Below are 13,292 nucleotides of genomic sequence, written 5' to 3'. Positions count from 1 at the left end.
ATCTGGGATGGGGCAGGGGGAACTAGGAGTGGGTCAGCATCCTTTTACTAACATGGACCGCAGCTTGTGACCCAGCTGACACTACAGCCTGAAATTGCCCTCCAGCCCCTCCAAGCAATAATGAGCAGAGGCAGCACTCAGGGCAGGCAGCTAGAGTTACCAGGGACAATTGACATCCCATTGCAAAATAGAGTAGATCAAAGGGCTGCAAAAACCATAGTAAAAACCAGACCAGATCAAGTTTTGTGGGTTAGAGCCAATCCCTTTGCAGGCTGGATCTGGCCCGTGAGCCACAGGTTGCCAACACCTGGTCTAGGCATTTGAGCAATATTGTGTTTTTATACACAATACCAGTAACAATGTAAAAAATTAGTTCATTATACCTCCAGTGTATGAAATGACCATTATATCAAATCTCTCATTACAAACACAGGTAAAACTCCAAATGCGTACATCTTTCTGGTGTTTCTTAATGTCAAAACTTCTCCATTTGAGACTGTGATCACCTCAGTCCTTGAATAGGAAGCTGGATGGTTCAGGTTCATCACTTCTGTATTACTGATTCAGGAGCACACTTGCAGAACCTGTTGAAGATTGATTGCTTTGGTTCTGTATAGATAGTTACAGTGCATTTATATAGTCCTCACTGGCCACGTCTACATGACACACTGACTGCACAGTTGTTACAGCACAGTCATTTAGTACTTGCATACCCAAGAACTAAATGATAGGGATGTTCAAAACAGCTATGTTTTGTTTCGGTTTCGGATTCAGCCGTTTCAGAGGAAGAGTTATTCGTTTCAGTGTTTCAGATCACTGTTCCATTTTGATTCAGCCAAATCTGTTTTGGAGTGTTGGTGCTGATTCAGAAATTCAGATCAGCCAGGGAGAGGCAGGCACAGCCGGGTGGCTGCAGGTTCTCCCGTGGCTCCTCTGGCTGTGCCTGCTTCTGCACCAGCGTGGGAAGCCATGGGAGAGGCCCCCATAGCTGCCCTGCCTGGCCCCAGCCTCCTGGCACTTTAAAAGGGGCTGTGCCGGGCTATTCCCAGGAACTCCTCCAAAACATATAAAACATTTCCAAAACATTTTGGATGGTTTTGTTTAGTTTCAGAGGTATTTTGGAGCCTTCTGTTTCATTTCAGATTTGGTGTTTCAGGCACCAAAACAGGCCAAAACACCTCTGAAATGAAACAACTGCTGAAATTTCGCATAGCCCTACTAAATGACTGCACAGTAACTGGAGCTATTGCACAGTAACATCCCTGCATGCCTTTCTGGTGATGCTGACTGGTAGCTTGTTACTAGTGCGCAGTAGGGTCATGTCATGGTTTGTGCCACATGATGCTACTACGCAGTAGTAACTTTGCAATAAGCATCTTGTGTAAACGCAGCCACAGTGGAGGGATTTATAAATCCCTCACCCCACACTGAACTGCTTTGAAATGGCCACAGACATGTGCAGTGGTCATTGGGTTCCTCAGCATTGCTAACCCTCTGGTTTGGTTAAGCCTGTACTAACAACAGTTTGTAGATCTTGCCTTTGTCTGAACTACAACACTTTTGTAGTTCATATAAGCAGTTGCTGAATGCAGCTAATCCACTGATATAACTGAATGGGAGCTGGTGAATTTTCACTAGGAGACATATTTGTCCCAAAGAAATAAAAGGTGTCACCACATAAAAAGAATCAATTTCATCTGCAAAACAGTGTGATAATCCAGGGCCAGCATCTGCTTTCACATTCATGGTTGACTTCATTTAGAGTTATATGTGCTATGAGAAGTATTTTACTTTTTTCATTTTCTCATCTACAGAGCTTAGGGACTCTACAATTAAACTGTAAGAGAAAATATATCTACAACTTTGCCAATCTCACTTGGTAGGCATGTAAAGCTACTCCAATAGGAAATAGTGGGCACGTCTACACATTCATTAATGTACCATAATTACGGCACCTTAAATTTAGTACCTGTAGTAATAGGTACTATTTAATGCACCGTAATCAGTGCAACTGTGCATTAGCACAAATGAACGGGTTTTTTTGTGAAGCTTAATGCTCATTGAACTAAATTTACTGTGCATTAGCATGGCTTTTGCCAGCCATGCTGATGTTCAGTATAATTAGTCCAATGAGCATTAACTGTCTCGTGTAGATGTACCCAGTATAACCAAATGAAATAGAAGGCAGATTAAAATGATTGCCCCCTTGGATAGATTTGATGGTAGCCTCAGGTAAAAGAACCTGAAATAAAATTATATAAAATAGGATTATAAGGTTGAAGAAGCACTTGCAGCCCCAGGTATCGATAGTTAATGAGCTTCATGCTCTTCATCTCCCCCTCTTCTCTCACCCCTTCCCCCAAAAGACATTGCATCTCAAATCAGCTGTGAAATAAAATCTTATTTGGGCTTCTTGAAACTCATTATGCTTTTTGGCATAAATTCAGTGCTCTGGGGCAGTATGGGTGACTGGGTGGATGACAAACTGAGAATCCTAGGCATGTTCTTGTGGGGCTTTGGAAAAAATGTAAACCAAACACTTTGCATTTCCATTCTGTAATCTGGGGCCCAGATTAAACTGTTTGCCCATTTCAGGTTGTGAAAATGAAACATTCATACATTCAAAATGTGCATTTCAGGATATACTGTAGTTTCTAACCCTCTTGGAGAAGACCTTTGCAGATTTCAATACATTCAGCAAAAATGCAGTATTGGAGAGAATTGCACTTCTTTGGGAGTTCATGGATCAGTAACAGATCAGTAACTGGTGAAATCAGACACATGCACACACTTCATAATTTTACAGGGTTTAAAACTGCATCTTTTTTTTAATTAAGATACTCCAGTGTGCCAAGTTGGATGGGGACATGGCAAAGCAAGGATTTGCTTCATCTGATTCCTCTGCTGAGGGAGGCCTGTAACCAAAGCATAAGTAAAATCTGCCCGTTTGCAGCTTTTACCTCTGCTGGGCCAGTCAGATGAGAATAGGGTAGTAGCATGCAGCTCCCTGTTATTCCTCTGCACTGCAGCTGAGACTTAACCTCCTGATAGCTTCTGTCTTTTCACAGGATTTAACATTTCTTCTGAACAATTTGGGATGTAGGAGAGGGTGTAATTCTGGGCCCAAATCAGCAGAAAGTTTTGCTTGTTTTCTATGCTGTTCAAGCACAAAATGAGAGCCTTTGCTGGATGTGTAATTTTCCAAGAAAAGGTCAACCTCCAAAGGAAAGCAAGACCCAAAGCAAACAAAAATTCTAAAAGATCGCTGACCAGGATCGCTGATGCTGTTAGGTGAGGAGATCTGGCAGAGAGGAGTTCTTTGCTCTTCAACTATATATGCAGAACCTGATTCAAAGCCAATGACGGTCAGTTTAGTTCTTCCCTTGAGTTCTATGGGGTTTTGGTCAGTTTTTTTTTTATTATGTGACTTTTATTCAGGTTCCTTAGAAAGAACCTACCTGTCCCTTCCTTTGCTCATATCACTGACATTTCATTGAGCCCTAGTCCCGTAGAACATTTGCATGCTGAGCAGAAGCCATGACTCATCCTTTGAAAGGGCTTGAGTATGATTAAACACACCATCTACGGTTGCTAATGCTGAAAGACTGGTCCCTCAAAAATACTAACAGAGGCGATGCATAGAGGGTGCACGTGCATTGGCCGTGCACCCCCTGGAAGCACCAGCTGTGAAACAGGAAGTGCCAGCAGAAGTGCACTTCCTTTTTTCCCCGCTGGTGGTTCCACGCTCTGTGATCGGTCTGTGATCAGCCAAAGGGGGACTGCCCCCCTGTTGGTGATCTGGTGCCCCCCACAGACATTCACCAGTTGCCCATGAATACCAAGATGCTGTGTAATGCAGTGCAAAGCCGGCAGGGTTTTTATGGGACAGCATTTAACAGTGGAAGCAGTGTCCAAGAGTGCTGGACAGATAGACAGGGAAAAAAATACTATGAAGTTGAAGGGAGGTCTTTGCTTCGCTTGGCCAACTCCCTGTTGCAGAGGACACTGCAGTCCACATTGGTGCTGCAGTAGGTTACTTTTAGTAGCATCTGTTTGAGAAAATACCTGTGTTAAGATAAAGTTAAAGGTATATTTGGATATTTTACTCAGTATTCAATTGCGTTACCTCATAATGGATTGAGACACTACTCTCTTGTCCTCTGCTTTGACAATTTTTCTTATTGTATCATGTATACAATAAATGTGTCTTAGGTGATTAATTCCTTGGAATAGAATTCCAGCACATCAACTGTTGAAAACATGGGTATCATGGGTCAAAATAATATAAAATAAGCATGATAACATGGGTCAAAATATAATTTCTGTTATGTAAATTTAAGCAATATTCAGACTTTTTAACATATATCAAAGAGTAAATTTGCTGTGGGGTGTTAGACCTTTTAGCTATATTCCTGTTGATACACACACACAAATCCAAGTGGTCCTAATGGGAGCTCTAGAATTACAGATGAAAGAATGCAACTCAGTTACTGCGGTACAGACCAACAAACAAAGAACTGACCATCCAAAATAAAGAAACTGCATTCATGAAATAACAGCATGTAAAGCTCTGCAGTCTACCCACTTAAAATCAATTAATATATGCAGTGGTGGTGCAAACTGACTACCTTATGTACTTCACCTCTGTTGGTGGATAAAGTAGACAAAGGATAGTCCAGTCTGTCTTTTGTGCTTTGAGTCTATTATGAATTTGATGGCAAAAGATGCATAGCAGGAGCCATCAGTGAGACAGACTGACATGTGTTGTTGAATGATTGAGTGATATGTCAGAAGTTAAGTCTATGAATCAATAGCATGGTGGTGATAGCATATAACCATCAGGTCACCAAAAGAAGGGGAGGTGGCAAGGGCAGAAGCTTGTGGAATCCTGTAATGGGCCTCTTACCTCATTATCAAAGAGGAGAGAGCCAGGGGTACCCAGGTGTGAAGGACCTGGGGTAGGGACCCATTACAGGTGTGGGAAGCCCAATGAGGACTATGATTGCCAGGCCTGGTGGGGAAGTGATGGGTTAGGTGACCCAGGCTTCATAAGTACAGGACCATGGTTGAGGCCTCAGACTGGTTTTGACCTGCCAGGGCAAAGGAGCTCCCGGGGACTAAAAGCAAGCCACAAGGCACTGGGTACCAAACCAAGTTATTTTGGTTATATGCTTATTTGTTCATATGGTATGAGACAGATCCAGGCTGGAGAAGGATTTTAGCTTGGAAGTAGTTTGCTTGTGCCTGTGTTCGAGTTTAATACTGGAGGACCAGGAGTGGCTATGTGTGGAGGCTTGAAAGTTGTGCCCAGTACCTAGGGGTGTGTTGCTGTCATTGTAGGAGGACCGGGATACAAACCAAGGTTCCCAACCTGCAACAAAATAGACTGTGGCTGCAGGCCCAAACCCCATGGGGGATAGGAGGGTGAAAGAGGGCCTGAAGCCCCCAAAAATGAGGGCACAAGCCCAGAGCAGAGCAGGCAAGGCAGGGGCCCAGAGCTGGAGAGGGTGAGAGAGGGGCCCTGAAGGCCAAGTGCTTCATTGGAGGCTGGGGGGAGCACTCTGAGTCAGTACCCAGAAGGCTGACAATCATGCTGTGGGGTCAGGACTCTGAACCAAGCAGACCAAGCTGAGCCTAAGGAGAGGTCCCTACCCTAAGCTCACTAGTTGCTAAGGCAGTAGGGATGTGTAAGGGGTGCATGTACACCCCTGAGAGTGCCAGTGCACCCCCTGACTGGCCGTGCTCGCTGCTTAGGTGATGGGCAAGGGGGGCAGGTGGGAGCACTGGTGCCTCCCTGGCAAGCGCCGGCTGGGGAGTGGGAGTGCCATGGCCTCCCAGAAGTGGCCACAGCCACTTCTGGAAGTGGCCACAGCGATTGGTCAGTGGGATCGCTGATTGGTCGCTGGGGAGGCACGTGCCCCCCCTGACTAAGACAGCACCAGTCGCCCATGTTTTAAGGGCAACCTCCCCACTTTACTTCAACCTCACGGCATGGCAGATGAGATAGCAGGGTGGGACCCTGAGAGGCCAGAGGGGCAAGTAACGCAGGATCCAATTGGCCACGGGGGGTGGCATGGTGACATGACTACCCCAAGGCCTGACCTTTCTACAGATTCCCATGGAAATTATGATATGAAAAGAAATAAAAGGCAGTCTATTCCAAAAAGGACACAGAAATTAATGTTAAAACAGAAGGTAATGTGTCCCTTGTGTGGATGCTACAAATACGATAAAAGTTAGCATTTTAAACAGAGAAAGGGGGGTGTCATTAGGTTAGACACAAACTAAGCGATGTCATCTAGCTGGAGAGATGTAGAATACAGTAATGTCTCTGTAAATCTAGGTCACAGCACTGAGCAAATCAGTACAACATACTAGGCCAGTTTTATTTCTGAATAGTTTCTGTGCACATTTTGTCTCAGAGCTTTTTCATTAAGGGCCATTTACTAGCACTCAAAAGCAACAGGCCAAGCACTGCAGGCAATTTATGACATTTCATACTAAAATGAATAGTCACAATAAGGGCCTGATCCAGCTGCCTTTAAAATCAATGGGCTTTTGGGCCTTTACCTTTCATTTTGTTGGCAGAATACTATTGGGAATCCTTTTTACCCTTTGCTACAACATAGACTTAAAATGGAGTATTTCTCTTTCCTCTCCCTCCTTCCATAGTCTTTTACAAATATGATTGCTTAGTGGCAGTTTTTGTTCAGCTCCTTCTTTGGCACCCCAGCCATAATTGCAGTCCTTGCCCCACCTGAGTACAAAGACTAATAGCTCTGTGAGTATTGATTTCTCTAATGAGTCAGAAGGAGGCTGGCACTTGTCTGCCCTTCCGTACAAGTCAGTAGGGTAGCCTAGCTGCAATCTTTGCACCCTTCTACAGACAGTGCCGTAACTTCATTGTCTTTCTGTATCTTTGTTCATAACAAATAATATCCCTGAGGCAGGTGGGTCTGAAAAATGCTGTGCTGCAATGTGGCACCTTTGCTTTTTTGAACATCCATCCTTCTGAGTAAATTTTTCTTTGGAATTATTATCAGGACTCTCTCATGATGGCAAAAGAGTGAATTCAGTATTTAATCTTATGCCTGTCTAAGAAAAAAAAACCTTCACCATAACTTTAATGGGGTTGAAAGGGTTAGTCCATAATTCCACTGACTAAAGAATATCTGGATGAGCTATAAGGGTTAAAACAGAAATGGCTGAAGGAGCTTTGAAAGTATTCTTACTGCTCTGGTACTGTGGCTACACAGCTCTTAAAGATTCAGAAAACCTTGATATACAGGCTAGTCTTCAAATTAAAAAATAACTAATTAGTTGTATTTAAAAACTGCTATTTCCTTTTAAAGTTAACTATTCTGTAGAGTTAGCAGAAACTAATCAAACCTGTTCCAATTATTTTTAAAGACTGTTAAAATCTTGTATACATGCAAAAAGAGTTTCTGTACAAGAAGCAGACAGTGAAGCAGGTGTGAATGAAATCATGTGAGCAGGACAGAAACACTGCTTTATCACTGATGTCACGTTGTGACACATTTATGTCTTTCTTTCCTTTTAGCTAAACCCATGTGTTTTCCATTTATTTCACTTCAGATCAGTTCATGTGTTGTTTGAGTCACAGTCTGTTTTGTTTCAGTTCTGCTATTAAAAGCTGCTAACTTGTTGAATGCTGCTTCAATACGCTTACATGGCTTTAGAAAATATCAGACAGCTACTTAGCTATTTCATTGTGCTTCCCATTCCGGTGCAGAATAGAATAAAATACTTGGAATTATTTGGCATAAAACTGTCACATCACAATGGCCATATTTAGCATCTCTTTGTTGTCAGAATACCTAAGTGTTGGCTTTCTTTGCTATTTAAATGCTATTCTATTTGTTCCTAACTTCCCCTGTTTAACAGCAGACAAACCCAGGGAGCACTGAATGAGTCGGATGATCCCGAGACAGGCTGTCTAACTGATAACAAGCCAACTTCTCGTCACTTCTATCCTGTCGCCTTGCTGCTTGTCAGCTCACACTTGCTGGTTGTGTGGCTTATTTTAAGTCTTGCTTTACTATTAGCCAAATATCAATAAAATTCACTTGTGTCCCTTGCTTTTCTACAAACATCAACAAACTAACTTAAAAAAGAATTATTCTGTAAGATTTCTACATTTTCAGACCCAGAGGATTTGTCTTTAAGATACAAATGTCTGAACTGTACAGTGTTTTCATTATTTTTTCTGAAATTTAAGAAGTATACTATGCATCAGGTGAATTATTTTGCTTTTTTGTTCATGGCAAAGCTTTCCCTCTGTAATTAGCTGAAAAAAAGATCATTTATATTAGTGTCTCTATATAAGACAGAATACAGGATCCTGAAAGCTTGAACCCACTTTCCAGACTCCTATTTAGTCTAAAATTTTAAAAGGTTAAAAATGATTTTGCACAATGCAAGCTAACTCTGAACTAAGAATCATGGATGGGACAAATCTGTAGGATTACTTTTTATTGTGCTACTTTCATTGTTATTTATTAGCTGATGGATTCTTCTGTTTTGTTTAACAAATGGGTTATGTTATTACTTTGCAACAGCTAACCCTTTTCTGTCAAGTAACTACATGGAAATATAAAATAAGTTCTGTTTTGTAATTAAATTAGCCTGTTTGTAATTGTTGCTTTGGTTGCTTTTACTTTCAAGACACTTTTATATTCTTTTTAACAAAGTCTCGTTTGTGTCTAGATGCACCACTTTGGCACTTGTGACTTTTGTACTGTATGTGAACATCCTTTCTTTATAAAGCAGAGAGTTGGATCAGGCTGTTTGAAAAGCCATTTTCTCTTTTTTCATTGCAAAGCTAAACATATTGAAATAAAGTAGAAATGAACCTTTCCTTTACAAATCTGTAGGGCCAGACTTAATAAAATGCCTTATTCCTAGAACCTGCATACTTAGGGCTACGTGTAGACTTTAACATGTATTATAAAAAGTCTGAAAAAAATGTGAAAGGAAGTAAAAGGCAAATATATTTGTAAAGTTAGAATTAAAATATATCGTTAAATAAAGTATTTAAAAATTTTTACTAAACTTTATTTAAACCTTATGGGCAAATATTTAAAAAAAAAACAAACCCCATCACTGATTTCTGAGGGCAATAACTGTATTGGGCCTGGCCTTGGATTTAATTTGTAAGATGTATCATCACTTGTGGAGAAACAAAAATGTAGAGTTCAATCTTTGTTATTTTTACTTCAACTGTTGCTGAAACTCTGCAATGAACAAATAAAAGATATTTATTTATTCTGTGTTTCATGAAGTTGTACTTTTTCCCCTTTCACTAGAGAAGGATGCCGCATAGAGAATGTACTGAAGAATATCAAATGCAGAAAATATGCATTCAACATGATACAGCTGATGGCTTTCCCAAAGTACTACAGACCACCAGAAGGGACATATGGAAAAGCTGACACCTAAGTTTACAAAAATGTAATCAGGAACACATATCTATGCTAATTAGCTAATATAAAATTGCTGTTTGTGTATCATGAATTGGGAATGTGTAACAAATCTAGGAATTAAAATAGATGCGGTGATAGCTGATGAAGTTAAGTTTAAAAAACTAGTCAGTCACTATGAAAGAAAGCACAACGAAATATGGTGGGTTGAATGTTCTCAAAACCAAATAATATACAGCCCTTCTGTGTCAGGGGTTAAGTTAACCAGATCAAATAAGCTAAGAAGAAACCGGGTCTTATGAGTTTTTGGATATAAGAAAAAAAAATGTGGATTGCTGCAGGATCTGATGTTAGTGATTCAAAAGGTGGCACGGTGGTGGTGGTGGTACTTGGCCCAGTACCTGAGACTTCTGTGAGGAAGCAACATCCAGTTGGTTTTGATCTTCTCAGTTAAGGGTAAAATGCATGTCTTGGCTGCTTACGGTCAAAACCCCACAGAACTCTCTTCCAGAAATGCTGATCTTAGTCTCCCAGTCAAAATTATGTTGGTAATTATATTTTGCTTCTCTATAGAAGCTTGGTAATTACATAATGTAATTACAGTAATTACAGCATGTAATTTGCTAAGTACATTCTTCTCTGTAGTTTCATTTGAGTGTATTATTCTTTGCTGTCTGTACCCATGCCAAATCCTACTCATTTTACTTGTACATTAGTTTCATTGGAGTCAGATTATGCATGAGAGTAAAGTTACCTGAATTTGACCCATATACTCAGTGTTGCTGTGATCAGTGAAACCTCAGTTATAGCTTCATTTTAACAGTAGTTAAAGTGATTCCTGTATATCACTCAATCCAGATCTTTTGGATGAAAAAAAACTGTATACCTGTAAGATTTTATTATTTTTATAGCACAAAATCCAACATAAGCTTAAAAATCAATGTAAATACTTTGACTCATTAGCTATTACAGCTGATTATATATCACATATATGGACACAGTGCTTTAAAAGATGTGTTTTCAGTGTTGACTGAATTCTAGCGCTTTTCCCAAGTTGTGCTATATTTATTGTATAGCTGTCATTTGGGTTTTTAGTTGCATCAGATTACTCCCTCTCCCCAACAAAAAAAAAAGCATTAATTCAAAGATTATTAACATTTATATAGAGCCTTAGTTTAAGGTATAAACAGGTTAGGAAAGGAAGAAAATAATTTTATCCAAGTGAAACCACAACGGAAATTCAAAATTCTTTGGAAAAATATAATTACCGGAGTCAATATTTCTGCTGTTACAGAAACCACACAAATGCTAATGCACTAAGAACTGTTACTGTATTTGTTTTAATAAAAATACATACTTAAAAGCCTGATCCTGCAAAATGCTTATATAAATATGGAAATGAACTGCTATGTGAGTGGAGTTACACATGTCAACATGTTTGCAAGATCAGGTCTCTGGGCAATTAGTAAAACATAGGGAATGAAATCCTGCTCCAACTCTTGTGGACATCATTGAGTTTGGACTTCATCTGTCTAATATATATACATGATGAACAGCTTTTTCAAAGCAAGTGATACTGGCACTGGAATAGTTTGGTAAATTGGTTTACTCACATTTTATGGCTCCTTTTGAGGGGTCTTCTTCTGTCATAAGCTATAGAAGTTGTTTTTTTCTCTTCACATGAGACCACAAAAGAGCCTTTGCAGTTGTTACAGCACCTTCCATAAATATGGTACATAGTTAAGATTGGGCAGACATAAACCAAAGGGATTTTCTTTTTAGTACTATGTAATTTACTAAAAGTGGTGGCCATTACAGTCTGTCATGCAAATTTATATTTGTATATGGATTAACCATTATGACCTGATCTGTTTGTTACTTCTAGGTTTATTGAACTGATGGCTTCCTAGAAACAATATAGTCTATGCTGTGAATCTGTCACATTAAAATTCTTCATCTTTTTTGACATGTTTACTATAAAAAGGTGACTGGATGTGCTCACTAAGTGTGTAAAACTGCATTTCTCTTGCATCTCTGGAAAAAAAAAATCCCATAGAATTAGGAAAAGAATGAGATATTTTTCTACACTTTTCAAATCAATCTGCCAAATTCTGTGGCTAGGTAAAAGTATTACAGGTTTTAGAGTGGTTTATCTAAAGCCCCATTCATTTAATCTAAATTAAAGTCCACAGAATTTTTCCCTCTCAAAAGAAATAATTCAGGGCCTTTCCTCTTGTGATCTTTCCTCAACATTTGGGACCTAAATTATCCTTACAAAATAATCATATTCTGTTTGGCTACTTTAAGCAGAAGAACTATATACGAGTCATACTTGTACAGGCAGAATTTTGAAGTAAACACATTTTTCCAGCCTTTCTCATTTTAAATATGCCAACAGCTCATTCTTTTGAAACTTATGTTGCCAATTAATTTTCAATATTCCAAGACAATATTAAAAGATGTTTCAGTGAAACACAATTGTGTGCACATGATGGTATCTAGGCTATCAGGGAGAGAATAAGTGTTACTTTTTAATCTGACAAGGCTGAAGCTTTGCATGCCAAGTTTTTGACTGAAACACATTTTTACAGATTAATGATAAGCCCCCAGTAAGAAATGCTAATGCAGTTTTCAAGCTTAACATGAGCACTGCTGCTTCAGTGCGTTCATGTGAAATATTTGCACTGCCATGGATTCCAAGGGGTTTTGTGGCCTCTAATGGTTTCACCAGATAAAGATTTGTCCCCAAATTTGAGTGGCCAACTAGTCATAAATGCCAAATTTAAGTATTTTTTTCTTTTTTTTTAACACAATTAATCCTATGCAGCTACCTGGTGCTTGTAGCTCCAAGAATTGCATGCCTCCCTGTCCCAATAGAGGACATACAAAAGCACCCAAGACCACTTGTAAATTTAGCAGAGGATTAGTATTCCCAAGAGCTTTGTGCAAATGCTTTGCGGTGGAGTAATCCAGGCCAAGTGGATTTCCATGGGTGAACTATGTCTATGATATTTGCCAATGTATTATTGAAGAAAACATGCCAGGTCTTAATGGGAGACTCACAGACCATGCTCTGATTTTGCACTGTATTAACTTTTGTAAGGTCTGGAAAGTTCTGTCTTGAGATCTGAACAATTTTTCAAGGCGTAGAAAACAGCCATATTGGAATAAATATATGGCATTTTCCAAAACCAGCTTGCTTTCTTCAGGCCAACACTTTACTTAAATCACTGTTGCTACTTATTTGAGTAAAGTCAGCAGGATATCACTTGCTGAAGCCTGAACAAAGGTGCTTCCCACTTTGAATGTTTGTTTAGTGTATTCTGTAACTGTATACATTTTATACTATAGCTAAGTGTTAACATAGCAAACCAGTTTAGCTTTCCCTTTTTCTTACAATTTATAGAAAACCACATTGTAATATTTTTGCAGTGCTTACTGTAAAATTGTTATACTGTGTAATAAATGAAGAAATGACATATTGCCATACAGGCAGGCTTTTTCTTCTACAGTCTTCTTTTGAGGAGTTTAGCACAAAAATATATTAATTTTAACATCTATAGTTTAGTTTTTATTAAATGATGAGAAAGAGAACATTTCTAATTCCATTATGTCTGTGTAAAACAGCTCAGCTTGAAACAGTAGCAGGGCACATACTGCAGAAAAACCAGCAATATACAAAGCCTACTGAAGCCAAAATAATGTTAAGTCTTTTTGCTATGAATGTTAATGTCCAGCTTATTGGCCTCTAGTGCAAGTACAAAAATGAAAATTAAGAACAAATATATTTTTGTGCTAAACTTTTAAATAAATATAAATCAATCTAAACGCATAGTGTCATCTTAAGCTTGG

The 13,292-nt window shown here is 39.3% G+C and overlaps 1 protein-coding gene across 2 annotated transcripts in view; it reads left to right on the top strand.

Moving 5' to 3' along the window:
- The window catches only part of INPP4B (inositol polyphosphate-4-phosphatase type II B), a 385,552-nt gene extending 372,523 nt beyond the window's left edge, over positions 1–13,029 (top strand). The window contains exon 24 of one of the 2 annotated variants that reach the window (XM_019534402.1): positions 9,327–13,029. In XM_019534402.1, the coding sequence (XP_019389947.1) occupies positions 9,327–9,459 (133 nt within the window). In that variant the 3' untranslated portion in view covers positions 9,460–13,029. Of the gene's footprint in view, positions 1–7,905; positions 9,292–9,326 lie in introns of those variants that run through there. The other variant, XM_019534401.1, reaches the window with a different exon arrangement.
- Positions 13,030–13,292: the final 263 nt, after the last annotated feature.

The sequence above is a fragment of the Crocodylus porosus genome, unplaced genomic scaffold, assembly GCF_001723895.1.
Source record: "Crocodylus porosus isolate Cpor-Errol unplaced genomic scaffold, CroPor_comp1, whole genome shotgun sequence".
NCBI classification, from domain to species: Eukaryota; Metazoa; Chordata; order Crocodylia; family Crocodylidae; genus Crocodylus; species Crocodylus porosus.
This window is presented reverse-complemented; position numbering and strand designations above follow the sequence as displayed.